The following is an 18,031-nucleotide window of genomic DNA, read 5'->3' as shown; positions in this document are numbered from 1 at the left end:
CACTGTTATCAAAATCATATTGTTGTGTTTCCCTCCAACAGGCAGTGCCTTTTTGTGTTTTTAACTGTAGCTGGCTCTGTGGGCAGGTGGTAATGTTTATACCAATGTGAACAACAACTCCACCAGCTCAAGGCCACTGACTGGCCTCTTCTGTCCCCTCCTGCTGTTGCGCTCAACCCTTTTTGGTGGTGGCTCCCGCACTGTGGAATGGCGTTGCTGTGTTTGTCAGGAAGTATCCCACCATGTTGCCTTTTTAGAAAACTGTCCAGCCGAGCCTGATTGAAGGATTTATTTGACCAAGGAGATATGCACACCTCTGTGGCTGTCTTCCAGCTCTGATCAAGCGGGTTACTTTCTGCTTTGTACCTCTGCATCCTGGCTCCAACTGGCCCTCTGGACAGAAGAGTGGATGGAGCTTCATTCTCCTTTGTAGCTGGCAAAGGGAGCTTTGATTCCTGGAAGCTTCTACCCTGGAAAATTTGGTTCGTCTTGAAGGTGCTATTGTCCGTGAACTTTGTTCTGCTCTTATAGATTGCAGCTACACACCTGAAACGAGATTTATAGTCAAGTCCCATATAATCCAAAATCCCAACCTTGAGGCTTTCCAGCTCTTTTGTCTACATCCATTTAGCATCTTTGCCAGAATAATAAGAAAAAACACCCACACTGGTGTTTGAGTGTACCTCAAAGTGTATTACAAGGTGGCTTTAGATCTGAAGCAAGCAATGTGGGTACTAGCGAGACAACAACCAAGTGGGAAGCACATCTTTTCACTGCAGACCCTACGCTCTACTGACTATATGCTGTGTCTGAAAAATGCCTCCCTGCATGCAAATACTCCCTCATTTCCAAGATTTGTGTCACATAGTCGCATGCTGCTATCTTGCACCCTCGCTATTCTCTCCCTCTCTTGCCTTGATTGCTTCCCACACTGGAGTTCCTTATCATGACACTGAACTGATTTTCTCACATTGATATATGCCATACCAGCTGACCCCCCCCCATTGCCTTGCACACTTATGCTTCCTTTCTCAAACATGCTTGTTATACAGCCTGTGCATGCTCCTTCTGTGCATACATTCACTCTTTTGCATACAACAGCAGCTTTATGTTTCCATGCGGTGTGAAGCTTTGGTCACTAACAGATGGGCTAGCCAGTAACAGACACAATAATAACAATAACAGACACAGTAATAACAGATGCAATGGTAACCCCAAGAATAACAGACACTAAATAATAACTCCTCTCTCTCTCTCCTCCCCTTTCCCCTTTGCTTTCTTGATGATGAAGATGATCTGCAGAACTGTGAGTCTTTTAGGAAAGGGTGGGTAAAGATGGGGTGGGGGGGCAGAGGGAAGCCAAAGCCAGTCAAGGATTATGGGGGATTGGAGTGGGGGGGCATCTTCAGTGGCCTGAATCTGAATTCTGTAGCCCTTTAATGTGTTCTTCTGTGAAATATAGTTATTTTATTACAGCTTGTTAAGAGCATGAGGTGGCTGGGAAGGGGGGGGGGGCAACGGGATGCTGGATCTCTGCTTATGACTCTCTCTCTGTATTCCAGTGTGGAAACCACCTGAATTCACAGACCAGCCAGAGGAGGAGATGGTTGTCTTCCCCAATGATGACATCGTTCTTAAATGCGAGGCCACGGGGAACCCCGCTTTGACGTGAGTACAGGAAAGGATGGCCCCTAGGGAGTATCTTCCTGCAGTTTTTAAGGCACTGCTTCCCAAACCGCTAGGAGTTGAAGCAGACTTTTTTTTTTCTGAATTAAAATTGAAGGCATGTTTGGTGTAGTGGTTAAGAGTGACGGGACCCTAACTTGGAGAGCCGGGTTTGATTCCCCACTCCTCCACTTGAAGCCAGCTGGGTGACCTTGAGTCGGTCACAGCTCTCTCAGAACTCTCTCAGCCCCACCCACCTTACAGGGGGATTGTCACGAGGATAATAATAACACACTTTGTAAACTGCTCTGTGGGGGTGTTAAGTTGTCCTGAAGGGCGGTATATAAATCAAATGTTATTATTATTGAGAGCCAGTTTGGTGTGGTGGTTAATTTAGATGGTTTGTTTCTCCTAATTGCTTTGAGTGCAGCTTTCACTTCATCAAAAGATTCTTCTTTGAAGGAATCTGTCATCCTTTAATCCCTCCTGTATAGTTCTTCAGCATGTTGCTTCCATCTTTCCTTTATTTTGTCCTGATTGGATATTATATTTCCATGTTGATCTTTCAGCCTCCCTAGCAATGGTTTGAATTTTCCTTTGATTTCCTGGATCTTGTGGAACCAGCCTCTCGCTCGTCCCTTTTTCTTCTTCTCTTCTATTCCTCTGCACTGGTTATTATAATAGTTCTCTTTGCCTAGGTGTGCAAGTCACTGAAAAGCTGCGTTTAGAATTCTGACCCTATTTCTCTTACCCTTTACTTTTGTTTCTCATCTATCTTGAGCAATTTTAAGAGGCATGCATCTAGGCTTCTCTTTTGTTTTGGCTACAGGAATAGTCTTTGCACATTCTTCCTTCTTAATGTCTCTGATTTCAGCCCACAGTTCTTCTGGTTTCTGATTAATTAAACTTAATAATGCAAATCTGTCCTTTATATGGTCTTTATATTCTTCAGGAATGTTATTTAGATTCTGTTTGGGCATTATGATTCTTTTAGTGTTTCTTGGTGTCGTGGTTAAGAGTGGCAGGACTCTAATCTGGAGAGCCAGGTTTGATTCCCCACTCCTCCTCTTGAAGCCAGCTGGGTGACCTTGGGTCAGTCACAGCTCTCTCAGAGCTCTCTCAGCCCCATCCACCTCACAGGGTGATTGTTGTTGTGAGAATAATAATAATAACACACTTTGTAAACCACTCTGAGTGGATGTTAAGTTGTCCTGAAGGGCGATATATAAATCAAATATTGTTGTTGTTGTTATGGTTATACCTGAGAAGGTTTACTTTCAGAGGGTGAGGAGTAGGAAGCCCAGCAATGGACCTGGGAGCAGCATATCATTGAGTAAACCCTGAGAGATTGAATCCCTGTCAGGAACACACTTGGTGGCCACAGAAAACGTCAAGCCCCATCCCGTCAGCCTCAGGGCTCAATGAGATATTACAGCTTCCTCTGTGCTTATTTTAAAAATGAAATAAATAAACGGAAAAGGCCACCTCTGAACTGATTGTACCCCCATGGGAGAAAATGTACAGGTTCCCATATCTTTCTCCAGTAGGGTAAAAGCACGTTTTGGGGGGGCTTTTGCTAGAGAGAAAACGGCATGGGAGAGAAGGGTAATTCTGTCTCCTTCCCCCTCCCAAGCTGTTTTCCTTCTTGATGAAGCAAGCCTGACAGCTCATTTTGCAAAAGAAAACAACCTGTTTAAAATAAACTAGGGAAAAAGTGAACTAGTCATATCCTTGTACAGGGGTGTTATACGAATTAGTGTGAAGTACTTAAAAGTGCTGTGTAAATGGCATTATATTAAAATATCATGTTTATTTGCCATCCATATTGAACTTTTTTTTGTTACACCCAGATTTTCTTCTCGTAATAACTGGACTGCTGTTTTGGTTTGATGTGATTTTTCAAAAAAATCACATCTGATTTGCATACAGGTAGACTTCACCTGGAAAATATGCAAAGGTATATAAAATTTTGCCCTGACCTGGATAGCCCAGGAGCGCCTGATCTCAGAAGCTAAGCAGGGTCAGCCTTGATCAGTAATTGGATGGGAGACCTCCAACGAAGACCAGGGCTGCAGAGGCAGGCAATGGCAAAACACCTCGGTTAGTCTCTTGCCATGAAAACCCCACCAGGGGTCGCCATAAGTCAACTATGACTTGAGGGCAGGATTTCATTTTTCATGTAAAATCTTAAGGAAATTGTGTGAGGCTTGGAATGGGTAATTTCTGTAAAAGACTACCAAATACTGTGATGGGGTTGGGGGCAGAACAAGGACCGGTGGAAGGATTTTTAAGTGACCAGACATTGCAATAAAGATTGGTAGTGGTTATGTGGCCTAACAATTTGTCCATTAGCTTTCTTCTTCCTCTGATGGAGCTTTAGGATACTGAAAGCATTTCTGCATTCAGGCATCATAACAGAAGTTTGTCCACACAATGGGCATGAACACAGCTTATTGCCGTGCTGTCACACCTGCCTCATATATCCTGTTGTGTGTGGATCGCAGTCAAAAGAGTCTGGTTTTGGGGAAGCCTTGAATTGGGACTTTCCAAAAAAGCAGAAACAAAATGTGCAGTTCCAAGGGGAAATATGCCATTGTTAAAAAAAAAATTAATTGCGCAGTTTGAGGATTCATGTCATGCATGAGTGGTATTATGTTAGCAAATGTAAAATGTGAAAAGGATGTGAAAAGTAAAAGGAGTCATCCAGGTGCCTTTTGAACCCAAGACTTAAAACAAGTGGAGCCATATCTCCTCCCCCTACACAAGACATGCCTTGCATACCCCCACTGATTCACAGGCATCATTCTACGCTGGGGACTCCTGTCCTGCACTGTTCCAAAATTTCCCTTAAAAAAGCCAAACCTCAAATCAACCCTGAGCAAATTAGGGTTTGTTTCTACTACCATCATTCCCTGGTATGTTAAACCACAGTTTAACCCCAGTTTAGAATCTTGGCTTGTGAGGGAGAAAAACAAGTGCCGGTTTGCCCAAGCTCCCGTGTTCAGTCGCCATGGAGACTTGAAGCTTGACTCAAAACTTGCTGAACCCAGAAGTCTTCAGTTGTGGGAGGGAAGGGAGACAGAAGGCTGCAAGGCAACAAGCCCTGTTTCTACCCCATCATGGAGAAACCTATGTCCTGATGTCTGAGGGCAATGGCTTGATTTAGCAACTCTTGTCCAACTCCCAGACTGCAGATTGAAGGGGTAAGAAGGGCCACTTCCGTAGAAGAGGCAAGACTTGAACTGGTTTACAGCTCACAGAACTCTGCACTAGCTTTAGAAATGACACTAGATGTTTGCAGTTGCTGCCCAGCTACCCATGGGAGAGATGGTTAGGCAGTAATTGGCTGGTATGGGCACACATGTGCCATGCCAGCATCCATTCTTGCAGCTGCCACAGCGCTCTGCTCCAAACAGATATCCAGCATACAAATACATATCCCAGTGCTAAGGCTGTCACTGGCACGAGGCTTAGTTGATTAATTGAGTATTTTGATTTCATCTGCATTTGCGCAGGAATAAACCAGTACTTCTGAAAGAAAAGTACCATCCTAGAATGGACTCTGTAGCATTTCGACCATTAATTGGTTAAATGTTTGATTGACTAAAGACACAACAGAAACTATCATGCTTATTTGCATTATATTAATAATTAATATAATTAATCTGTTAACAGGTTGTTCTGATTTGCTAATCTGCATTAGTTTTTTTGAATACCGTACTGGAGATTTTCTAGGCCAGACTATGAGAAGCTCCCAGGAGTGGCCTTTTCAGTCCCCACTTTCCGGTGCTTACAGAACTGGCAATGTGATGGTGTGAAGCGTTCCCTGCCTCCTGCTGCATCTCCTTTATGCTTCCCTATGATGCTCTAGTAATGTCCCTGACCTTACTCTGCCCTCCATGGATCACCTGACCCGTGCCTTTGTCTTATCTCCAGCTTTTGTGAATTATTTCCCACTTGTATTTCCATAATCAGATCTACCCAGCAACTGCAGTCCCATTTCTCCCACCATCACTCTGTCCTGAGCCCTGGAGATGCTGATTTTACCCAACATCAAAAAGAGTCCAGTAGCACCTTTAAGACTAACCAACTTTATTGTAGCATAAGCTTTCGAGAATCACAGTTCTCTGCATCTATGATTTTACCCGGTTATCCGTAATAATCCTCTGAAAGAAGCATCTTCCTCCCAGACAATGGTGCCTCCTGGATCTTGTCTGTTATATGTCGCCTTGCTGCTATTATAGCAGCCCCCTCCTCTAAGCCTTTCTTTGGAACCCCAGTTTAATGTCTACCTCCCCCAGACCCATCACATTCCCAAATGCTTTTGTTTCTAGTTGCTGGGGCCTCCTGCAAAATGGTAGCAGCTGGATTTCCTTCCTTACTGCCTTCACCGAACACATAGTGCAGTGCAGTGACAGCGTCAGACTAGGATCTGGGAGACCCAGGTTCGAATCTGGACTCTGCCATGGAAGCTTGCTGGGGGACCTTGCGCCAGTCTCAGCCTAACTGGCCTCACAGGGTTGTTGTGGGGATAAAATGGAGAAGAGAAGGATGTAGTCCACTTTGGGGAGGAAAGCGGGGGTATAAATGAAGCAAATAAATAAATAAATAAATGTGCCCTCTTTACCAAGCCATGTTTTTCCCTCCCCCAATTTGGCAGGTTCCGCTGGACCAAGGATGGGAAAGAGTTTGACCCACAGAAGGAGCCGGGAGTGACACAACGGCATGGATCAGGGACTTTGGTGATCAGTACGAACAACGGAAATGCGGCCCCCAGGTTCCAGGGGATCTACCGGTGCTACGCCAGCAACTTGCTGGGGACAGCCATGAGTACAGAGAGCCGGATTGTTGCTGAGGGTGAGCCCCGCTCTGCCCCCCCCTTTTACACTGATGCTCTTCAATCCGCTGCTCCCCTCATCCACCTCTCTCTCTCTCTCTCTCTCACACGCACACACACACACACAATTCGCTGCAATACTTTTTTTGCCAAGGCTTTGCTGATGCTGCGGATTCTTGGCCCCGCTTGCACACGTGTGCACCGGTTCTCCGAGTAATAAATTTCCTCCCTCCTCCCGTTGCAATAAATGTCTCTTCCCCGGCTCTTTCTCTTTTACCTGCCGGACTCCCTAGAGTGCAGCCGGGCGCCCCTGTTTCCATGGAAACGGTTGCCATGGTTTCATAGTGTTGGGGTGATGTAATTGCCAATCTTCTCCATCCGCACCTCGGTGGGCCCCTCCCCCATTCTTTCTCTCCAGCTCGGCCTCGCCCTCCCCTATGCCTGCTGAGGATGAAGTAAAAACGAGGATGGGGGGCATGGAGGAGGCGGCTGTGAGTGGAGACCCCCGTATCGATCCAGGCTACAAGCAGCAGAGAGAATTGATACCAGCGAGGAATTTATCTGGGGATGACCAAGAGAATCCTTCTGTAGTCTGCAATTCTCTCCCAGAACTGGAGCTTCCTCTGCTTTTTTCCCACCTGTCTCTAAAGATCCCAAAAGCTCTTGTACTTTATGGCATTTTCTTCTTTCTAACTGTTACCGTTATGACTGCTGGGTGGTTAGGAATGTGAACCAGGCCAGTCCAATAGAGCTACCATGGAGTCATTTACCATGGAGCTGGGTGACCTAAACAGGGCTGGAAGACGTCTAGAAAGACACTGGTGGAAAGCTTGCACACTCATTGAGCTTGATACAGAGGCCATTAGAAGATCTATGAAGCACTGGTGAGAGTGGCAAAGAAATGTTATTTCTTTGCAACAATTGCTAGGTCACAACCATCCAAATTAGTATCTCAACATCCTCTGACTCTTAAACCTGAACTTTTACTGGGTCAATTAGCTGTAACGCGTTTGCAAAGTTTTTGCTGATAAAATAGCATGATAAAATAGCTCCGATATAGATGCCTGCTGTAAAAATGGTCCACTTACGGACCGTTTTGACCAGTTACAGGGATGAATATTGATGGGATCCTGGTATCTGTGAAGATCACTGCTTGTGCACTGGATCCTTGCCCACCTTGGTTTCTAAAATCATGTAAAGACCACCTAAATTAGTCCTTGATGTCTATCATAAATCAGTCACCGAATCAGTCAAGGTGCCTTCCCTCAGCCACTCAAAGAGGCAGTTATCTGCTCGCTGCTTAAAGACCATCTCTAGACAAAAACGATAGGTTCAATTATTGCCCAGTCTCTAATCTGCCCTTTCTAGGCAAAGTGATTGAAAGAACAGTAGCAAACTAACAACAGATCTTCTTGGATAACTCTTGGGCTCTAGCTCTTTTTCAGTCTGGTTTCAGGCGGGACTATGGGACCGAAACTGCTCTGATGCTTTAGTTGATGACTTCTTTCTGAATGTAGACAAAGGCCATGCTTCTTTGTTGCTCCTCCTGGATCTATCTTCAGCCTTTGACAGAGTAGACCGTGCCATCCTGTTCAGACAATTAGAGGCAGAAGTAGGTATCGGGATATGTCTTGGACTGGTTTAAATCGTTCCTGATGGAACAAGGAACTATCTTGCGGGGTTCCACAGGGCTAATTCATCCCCTTTGTTATTCAACCTCTATGTAAAGCTTTTGAGAGAAAATATTAGTAGCTTTGGAACTGGATGTCATCAATATACAGATAACACTCCGCTCTGTATGTCACTATCCAAATCCCTTGGTGATACAGTAAAGACCTTAAGCCACTGCCTGACAGCTGTGGTCAAATGACTGCAAGCAAACAAATTGAAACCGAACCCAGACAAGTTGGAAGTGCCGCCGGTTGGGAAATGTGCTCCCCACTTTTGATGGAGTACAGTTGACCCTTGCAGACTTGGTTAAGAGCCTCAGGGTTCTACTGGATCCAGCACTGCTGCCAGAGAAACAAGCTAATGCAGCTGCAAAAATGCCTTCTCCCAACTCAGTTTAGCCTGGAAGATGGCCCCTTACCTTGATATGGTCCGTCTGGCCACTTGGATCCAGGCCACAGTAATGTCAATACTAGACTACTGTAATGCATTCTACATAGGTTTTCCCTCAAAATCAACTGGAAGACTCCAGTTGATGCAGAACGCTGGAACTCAATTATCAGGAACTCTGTGAAGCATGCATAAGACTCTCAATCTGCAGTCACTCCACTGGCTTCCCATCAGTTCAAGGTATTGGCTATCACATGCACCCTCTCTTCCTATGCCTCACCACAGCAGCTTCAAGCATCTGAACAAGGCCTTCTGCAAGGGCCGCTCTGCCAGTGGGCAAAATCAACAGCTGGCCATACATGCACATTCTCTGTGATGGCCCTCAACTTATACAATAGCTCTCCCAAAGAGGTAATGAAAATTCCTAGTATCCTGGCTTTCTGCAAACTATGCAAAAATGAATTATTCAGGCAGGCTTTCTTTCACGGGTAATAGGAATATGCTGTAAGAAAATGGTTCAGAGAGAGGCGTTGGAAAGAGAGGGGCTGTAGACTATACTACTGCATACTGTCTTTTGCTAGGGTTTCCATCCCTCTTACATTCAAACTAGGAGACAGTGGGGTGTCGATCCTCCTTTGTGCATGTACAGGAGATATGGGGAGAAGATGTAGGTTAGCAGAAGCTGCACATTTTAAGGTGTAACAGTTAGTTTGGCCCTTTACTTTGCCCTGGCAAACCTTGGAATGTTTTGCTCTCTTTCTTTCAGTTTTGCTTTCATTTTTACCTGGATATTTTGAGACTTATCAATCAGGAACTTGAATTCAGATCCCTTGCATTCTGCTACGTGCACTGAACAGCATGCACCATGGCATGCTGCCCATGGTCTTGCCACATTGAGAGTTTTGACTCACTGAATAATAATCCAGAGGAGTTAGCCGTGTTAGTCTGTAGTCGCAAAATAGTAAACAGTCCAGTAGCTCCTTTAAGACTAACCAACTTTATTGTAACATAAGCTTTCGAGAACCACAACTCGCTTTGTCAGATGCATCGTCACCTTTCAAGAACCACAGCTCTCATCGCATCTGACGAAGAGAGCTGTGGTTCTCAAAAGCTTATGCTACAATAAAGTTGGTTAGAGGTACTACTGAATAATAATCAACGGCCTGTTAGCTGTACATCCTTCCCTTGGGCCAAGGAGAACAGGAAGCAAGGAGGTTCTAAGGAAAAGAGCTTTGCGAATTATGCCTGTGGCAGTCCCCGGCAATTTCTCGGTGGGTCCTTCCTGTCCTCATTGTCTTCTTTATTCTTTCCCTTCTCACCCTCCAGGTGCTCCCCAGTGGCCCAAGGAGAGCGTGGATCCTTTGGTCTGTAGTCGCAAAATAGTAAACAGTCCAGTAGCTCCTTTAAGACTAACCAACTTTATTGTAACATAAGCTTTCGAGAACCACAACTCGCTTTGTCAGATGCATCGTCACCTTTCAAGAACCACAGCTCTCATCGCATCTGACGAAGAGAGCTGTGGTTCTCAAAAGCTTATGCTACAATAAAGTTGGTTAGAGGTACTACTGAATAATAATCAACGGCCTGTTAGCTGTACATCCTTCCCTTGGGCCAAGGAGAACAGGAAGCAAGGAGGTTCTAAGGAAAAGAGCTTTGCGAATTATGCCTGTGGCAGTCCCCGGCAATTTCTCGGTGGGTCCTTCCTGTCCTCATTGTCTTCTTTATTCTTTCCCTTCTCACCCTCCAGGTGCTCCCCAGTGGCCCAAGGAGAGCGTGGATCCTTTGGAAGTTGAAGAAGGGGCCTCTGCAGTATTACCCTGCAACCCACCCATCAGCGCCTTCCCTCCCAAAATCTACTGGCTAAACAGCAGTGAGTATTTTGAATGGCTGTTCAGAGGCCTGTAGAGCTGACCAAGGGCAGATCTGATCAAAATAGTTTGGGGGACTGCTTTTGCAGGAGTGAGTGGGCAGCTAGCCCGCTGCTTTGCTGAAAGACTAGGGGCAGCAGTTCTCAAAGTGTGGGTCAGGGCCTAAAAGTGGGTCACAAATGATTCCCTTGCAAGTGCCTCACAGGGGAAGGGAGAGACAGGATGAACTGGGAGTGGAAGAAAACTCTGGAAGGCTCGCTTTGGGTTTGCCTCTGCATCCTGTATGAAACAGCCGTAAAATAAAATCTGCCATTCAGAAGTGCAATATAAATACTTTTAAAAATTGCACAGGCACACTCAGTTTTAAATGATGTGAGATTCTTGCATTTGTGCCGGGGAGTTGGAAAGCAGTACAGAATTATTTTGTTAGTGGATCTCCAAAAGTACAGTAAATTTAGAAGTGGGTGCCAGTTCCAAAAAAAAAAAAAAAAGTGAACCAGTAGGTTGGAAAGTTACCTATGTGAGTGGAGGGTCCTGGGTTCTAACTGGCGCTCCCTGGTTCCATTTTTAGAAGGGATTTTTGCTTAATGGTAGCACACATACCTTTTGTATACAAGACCCCAGGATCAATCTCTGGTTAAGTTGGTTACAATGAACAGTAATGGGGTAGAGGATCTGGTTCACTGTAAGTCAGCTGTGGGTATCTTGAAGACCAAAGGGATTTGAGTCCAGTGGCACCTTAGAGACCATCAAGATTTTCAGGGCAGAAGCTTTGAAGAGTTAGAGTTCCCTTTTTCAGTCAAAGGAACTTTATCACTCAAAAGATGTTCTGCCAGATAGACGGTGGCTGAAGCAGGCGAGCCACCCGATTGGCCTTCTGCCAGAAGGGAGGGCGGATGCCCCTCTGGTTTTGCTGCCTTTACCAATCGGCCACTCAGCCCCAGAAATTCGTTGATACTGGAGAGTTGTGCAATATGTGTGGTGCTGTTTAAATAAATTTTTATAATGATGTTTTATATTTTTATGCTACCCTGTTGGATTTTTTAACTTCCGTTTGTCATCTGCTCTGAGCCCGCTTGCTTAAATAAAATAAATAAATAAATAAATAAGATGCCATTGGACTCAAATCGTGATGTCCTACTGCAGACGGACACAGCTAGCTGCCTAAAACTAACTTAGAGATCCAATGAGCTTTGGTTCAGGAAAATGTAACTCAGTAAGTGCAAAGGGCTCAACTACATCATACGTTTTTGCTCTGGGTTGTTCCCAGGCTGTGTGGAGAGGCATGTTCTTAAACGCCACACTTCCCTGGCAGGTGTGGGCCTGATTTGGATCGTGACCGTGATGCAAAGATCTTCTTCCCATGAAATTTTCCCACCTTGAAATGTCCCCATGAGGAGAGCAATTTGCATCCTCGTGGAAACATGACATGTTGCTCATCAAGACACATACAGCCCCCAGTGGGGAAACTGTGCCCCCAAGAGCTGTTTCAGGTTTGGAAAATGTCACTAAGGGAAAGGTACAGAATTCTTCATTCTGTGTGTGCTCTGCAGTTGCAATGTGAGTCAGACTTCCACGTACCCAGGAAGGGGCCGACCTTGAGAACAGGGCCCTTCGCCTGACCCAGGGACACCCCCAAGGAAAACATTACATGTAGTTAGACCCTTAGTGTTTTAGCTTGGAGCAGGACACTCGAGTTCCCGAGTCCCAATCCCACACACTGCTAACCAAGAGGGACGGGGCTCTGTCCGTGGAGGCCAGGAGGGTTGTTGCCTCTGGCCCTGTGAGCATCTTCCCTCACCACTGTCATGAAATGGGCCTCATCTTGCAAGGTGTTTTTTGCTCTTGTGTCGAACGACAATATGTGTCTAGAAAACGCAAAGTGCCCTTTTTGTCATAGTGTAATTGCAGCCTTCTTTGCCGTCTCTTGGGGCTTGATGTTTGCACTCTGCACCCTGTTTTGCTTATTATTTATGGTACTTATATCCTGCTTTTCTTCCCAGGGTTTAGTTTTGGTCCTACGATGTTGGGTGGGCTCTGTCTGTGTATACTGGGGTGAGGAAAGCCTGTTGGCTTTAGTGTGGCATTTGACCACTCTGCTGTGCTCCGTTCTCCAATCCCCAGGGATTATACACATTACACAGAATGAGCGAGTCACCCTGGGTCAGGATGGGAATCTTTATTTTGCCAACGTGCAGCTGTCTGACAGCCGCCCAGACTACATCTGCAACGCCCACTTCCTTGGCCACCGGATCATCATCCAGAAGGAACCCCTTGAGCTGAGGGTCATGCCCAGTAAGTCTTCCGGGAGCTGCAGTGCTTGAGGCGGACATGGTCAGAGCCCTGTTGGCTCTTGGCATCCCCTGAGCTTCTCTTCTTTCTCTGCTGCAGCCAACTCTTTACTGATGAGGAAGCCGCATCTGATGCTGTCGGAGGAAGTGCCCAGTTCATATGTGGCGCTGCTGGGAAAGACCTTGATTCTGGAGTGCATTCCAGAAGGACTGTAAGTGCCTAGGGAGGAAGGTTGTCCAAGGAACAAAAGGGTATTTCTGCCAAGGACTGTGGGAAAAGATGGAAATGGGGGGCAGGAAGGATGTATTTCAGGTGACTGGATTCTACTTTTACTAGCTTATCTGCATAGCCTTCCTCTGGCAACAAATTCTGCAGGGCATCCTTGTCTTAAACCTATCACTTAGTAGTTTCAACAGGTGTTCCAGTGCTAACCCATTTTGCTGTTATGGAGGGGGGCACTTTCTTTCTCACCAGGGCCATTTCAGGTCAGGAAAATGACACAAGGGGGAAAGCTGGAACCTCCCTCCAGCAATGCTGAAGTCCTACTCTAAGAGCCAAGCTATGAGAGACGAATTACATGAGGAGGAGCACGTGAAAGGAGTCGCAATGTTAGCCGGGAAGCTGAGTTTTAAAAGAGATGGGAAGGCTCTGTCAATTTCCCCTCTCTACAGAGCCAGAGATATCACTGCTCAGAGGGTTGGTTAATTTCCTCTTTGCCTCTGGAAGGCTCTGTCAGTTTCACCTCCCCTTCTAGGAGGCAAAGAAGAAATAAACCTGAGCTGTTTCTCCCTGGCTCTGTAGAGAGGGGAAATTGACAGAGCCTTCCCATCTCTTTTAAAACTCAGCTTCCCGGCTAACATTGCGACTCCCTTCATGTGCTCCTCCTCGTGTAATTCATCTCTTGTAGCTTAGCTCTTAGTCTCTCTACAGGAGACATCTTACATGAGAACGCTCAAGTGTAGAGAGACGCAATGTTAGCCGGGAAGAGTAGTTTTAAAAGGCAGAGCCAAAGGCTCTGTCAATTTCACCTCTCTACAGAGTGGCAGAGATCACTCCTCAGAGGGTTTGTTAATTTCCTCTTTTCTAGCTGACTCTGTAGAGAGGTGAAATTGACAGAGCCTTGAAATTGACAGAGGTGTCTCGTGTACAGAGACACTCGATCACCTGGGAAACGAGTACCTAGTTGTGTTATAAGGACAGAGATGTATTGAGGTTGGTTTCTGAGGTGATTTTTTGTACTGGATTTCCTCCCCTCCCCCTCCCCCCATTCTGTTTTCTGTTGATTTTCATTTTTGTATATTTTTCCTGTGCCTTTGTTGGCTGCAGGTATGTTTTGTTAATTTGTAAGCTGCTGCAAAGAAGTGGGGTGAAACATAATTTAAAAATAAAGGATTCTGGATTTAACCTGGAGGCAATCAAAACATTCCTTTGCTTGGAAATGTAAACATCTCCTTTTGGTGTGCAGTCAGTTTGCCGTTAGTTTGTAGCAGTGAAAGTATCCAATTCCTATGTAGTATAAGCCTTCGATAACCACAGCTCTCCCTGCCAGCTGCATCTGACAAAGAGAACTTGATTCTCGAAAGCTTATGCTACAATAAAATTGGTTAGTCTTAAAGGTGCTACTGGACTCTTTTGGACTTACCTGTCACTTCTTAGACAAGTTTGGCAGGGAAATGAAATCCTCAACCCATCCTTCAGTCAGAGGAGGTGTCTTCACTCCCTGCTGAGTGCCTGAAAAGCATGAAAGCAAACCAAGAGGGGGGAAGTAACCCAAAAAAGAATTAGGTATCCACAAGACTGAGAAAAACCAAACCAACATGAACAAAATGCTGAGAACAGTACAGAAAGTAAAAGACTAGTGCATACATTTTACTAAAGTATAGAACAATAAAATCAGTTGTTATAATCCTCTGATTTTATTGTTCTGTTCTTTATTAAAATTTATGCATTTGATTTTTTACTTGCTGTATTATTTTCAGCATTTTATTCATTTTCTCAGCCTTTTGGTTACCATAACTGCAACCTTTGCTGGACAACTAGATTTGGAAGTAGGGAAGCTCCTTAGAGAAGGTACACACATGAAATTCTGAGATTAATTTTTCTATTTGTTTATTTTTTCACAGAATACAGTCGCAGGAACAGTGATTTAAAGAGGGGTGGGGGAGACAGCTTGGGGGGGGGGAGGTGCTACTTAACTCTTTTTCTCACCTTTTCCCCACTGAAAGTTGCCACAGCAGATTTCTCATTGGGAGAAAAGGATGTCCTCCACCCCGTTCCCCACCCAGCCCTGCAGCTGTGTTTATTATTATTATTATTATTATTATTATTATTATTATTATTATTATTATTATTATTATTATTATTATTAAAGTCCTCAGGGAAAATAATCTTGGCGTTATACCTCACCTTTTGTTCTGCTTGCAAGAGGCAGGTATATTGAATCCCAAATGCTCAGTTAGGGAAATGTCTTTTTTCATTGGCATCTCTGGAGAGAGACCCTCTCAGGTTTGCTGCAGATCATGAGGAAAAACTGCTAACAACAGAAAACAAAGATGCACTTGGGGGTGCGTGCTTAGTAATGGCTTCATTAAAAGCTTGCCGTTAGAATAATTTCAAAAGCAACACGAAGAGGAGCTTGGAGAAGGGGGCAAACTGCAGCTTAGCCTGACATCTCAGCGGGTCTGAAATCTTGCTGCCAAATGAGCTCAGTCAGAAAGAGAGCTGGCTGATTTATTTTAGTTTGCTTGGATCTCCAATGGGGAACCAAAGCAGCTTACAACATTTCCCTTTTCCATTTCATCCTCATAACAATCCTGTGAGGTAGGCTAATGCCTGAAAGGGTGTGACTGGCCTAGGGTCACCCAGTGGGCTTCCATGGCAGAGCAGGGATTTGGTCTCCCAGATCCTAACACAACACTACGAGTCTCTCTAGACAATACTTTTGACACATGTTCTTCATGCTTCAGGCATCTTCCCTTCCAGAGAATTTGCCCTGCTGAGGCTCGATTAATTCACAGTTTTAAGCAGTGAAGGTGGCAAGGCAAAGGCTCCGGAAGGGGAGACAGTCTGGCACACCAGGGGTGGCCGAGGGCTGTGAGAGAATCTGTTCCCTCTGGAGTGATCTCCACCGGCTCTGTCTTTCAAAACTACGCTTCCTGGCTAACATTGCATATCCCAACACTCGACAGACATGCGCTCAGACGTCTTGTGTGGTGAGACTTTACATCACACTGGTTTTTGGGGGGTAATGGCTAGGAAACCTGACTATGACCATAATCACCTGTGTTCAAATTCCTACCTACTCATCATGAAGTCCACTTGGGTTACCCTGGAACAGTCACTCTCTCTCAGATTATCCTACCTCACAGGGAGGTTATGAGGATCAAAAGGGAGGGAAGAACTTTGTGGAAACCACACAAGATCATATGAATGAGCTTCAACAGGGCTCTGTGTTAGAGAGTAGGGACCAAAATATCTTGGGCCAGACCTGACCTGAGAAGGTGACAAAGAATATTATTACAGGTGGCAAGTGCAATTTTTTTTGTCTTCTCAGCCAGGCTTGGCCCAAGTCATTTTGGCCCATTCGGTGGAATATTCAAAGGGCACTCCAGCCATGTATATATGCTGTAATTGGAAATGGAGCTTGGCAAAAAAAAGTGAAGAAGATTTGGGTGCTACCTCTTGGAGCTTCTTGCTGTGTATTTGTTTACCCCAGCCATGTTATTTAGTAGTGGTTACCATGTGAAATCCTCCTCATCAGGGCTTTTTTTCAGCTGGAACGCAGAGGAACGGAGTTCTGGAACTTCTTGAAAATGGTCACATGTTGAGATGGCCCTCCATGCCGCTCAGTGGTGTGGAGGACAATCTCAACTGCCCTCTGTCTGGAGATCAGGGGGCGGGGCCACCAGACATGTGACATTTTCTCCGAGGGCAACCCATTGAGCTCCACCACCTCTTTCCCCCGAAAAAAAGCCCTGCTCCTCATTATATAGTAAACTTTCTCCAGCCGCTTAAATGAATAGGGTGGTGGTGGCAAGAACAGGTGGCACATCTCTGAGCCATCAGATTAGTTGCCCTGACACCAGAGTGAGAAGCCAGCGTTTGTGATGTGCCCCTCTCCCCTCCCTCCTGCAGCCCCACACCGACTGTGGAATGGGTTTACAAGGATGGACTAATGCCCTTGCATCGGGCGATCATTGAAAACTTCAACAGAACGCTGCGCATTGAGGATGTGACGGAGGAGGATGATGGAGAATATCAGTGCATCGTTCGCAACGTGGGTGGCTACACACAGCATACTTACCGTGTTACTGTTGAAGGTACGTTCAAGATGATAGCAAAGAAAGATTAGCATCAGCAATTCTGAAGAAAGGAAGAACAGCTCTGAGGGGATCTTAAGACATCTGCACAGCCACTGTTGAAGTGGAGCTGATATTGCTTCACGGAGAAGGAAAAACAGTGGGGTGATAGCAGTGTCTTTCTTAACAGCAGGGCTTTTTTTCAGCAGGAACGTGGTGGAACGGAGTTCCGGCACCTCTTGAAAATGGTCACATGGCTGGTGGCCCCGCCCCCTTATCTCCAGACAGAGGGGAGTTGAGATTGTTGAGCGGCATGGAGGGCAATCTCAACTCCCCTCTGCCTGGAGATCAGGGGGCGGGGCCACCAGCCATGTGACCATTTTCTCCGAGGGCAACCCTCTGAGTTCCACCACCTCTTTCCCCAGAAAAAAAGCCCTGCTTAACAGGAATGTTTAGTTCTGTCCAAAGAAAGAGGAGAAAAGAAAAATGGAAAGGGCAGGAAGGAAGAGGTGAAGACGAGGGAAAGACTAGGAATAAGGTGTACTTACTCTAAAGCAATGAAAAGCAGGAATCTGGATTTCCACACCGAAACATTGCTTCTCTTTATTTAAAAAAGTTTCCATGCAGCCAAGTGTACTGGTCCTTCTAACCCTTAAAAGGAGAGCAAGTGGCTCCCCCAAGACACAAAGCAGCGTTTTAGTGACCAAGAATGCCCGTTGAGGATTAGGGCGGGCACAGACAGTTGGACAGTTTCCCAAAAGTAAATTCACAAATGAAAATGCAGAGTACAGGCAGTTTTATAGGCTGTAAACATCCCTATTTTAAAAGCTTTTTAAAATGCATTGCCGACGTCTTTTCTCAGACAAATTGCAAAGAGGAGCAAAGTGACTACATGAGTTTGGGAGGGGCACCAGAGGAGAAGGGAACTCGGCCCTGCCCTACAGTCTTTGGCAGCTCAGAACGGCTACAGTGAAAAGCCAAATAATTACTGAAATGCTGACTGTTTGTAAGAA

At 45.5% G+C, this 18,031-nt stretch overlaps 1 protein-coding gene across 1 annotated transcript in view; it reads left to right on the top strand.

Annotated features, from left to right (window-relative positions):
• The window catches only part of L1CAM (L1 cell adhesion molecule), a 97,863-nt gene that overhangs the window by 11,811 nt on the left and 68,021 nt on the right, over window positions 1–18,031 (top strand). The window contains exons 2-7 of the mRNA XM_055003450.1: window positions 1,563–1,668; window positions 6,326–6,522; window positions 10,308–10,430; window positions 12,553–12,723; window positions 12,820–12,931; window positions 16,855–17,039. Coding sequence (XP_054859425.1) covers window positions 1,563–1,668; window positions 6,326–6,522; window positions 10,308–10,430; window positions 12,553–12,723; window positions 12,820–12,931; window positions 16,855–17,039 — 894 coding nt within the window. The remainder of the gene's footprint in view (window positions 1–1,562; window positions 1,669–6,325; window positions 6,523–10,307; window positions 10,431–12,552; window positions 12,724–12,819; window positions 12,932–16,854; window positions 17,040–18,031) is intronic.

The sequence above is a fragment of the Eublepharis macularius genome, chromosome 19 (genome assembly GCF_028583425.1).
Source record: "Eublepharis macularius isolate TG4126 chromosome 19, MPM_Emac_v1.0, whole genome shotgun sequence".
NCBI classification, from domain to species: Eukaryota; Metazoa; Chordata; class Lepidosauria; order Squamata; family Eublepharidae; genus Eublepharis; species Eublepharis macularius.
Note: the sequence above shows the minus strand (reverse complement) of the source record. Positions and strands in the feature narration are given on the sequence as shown.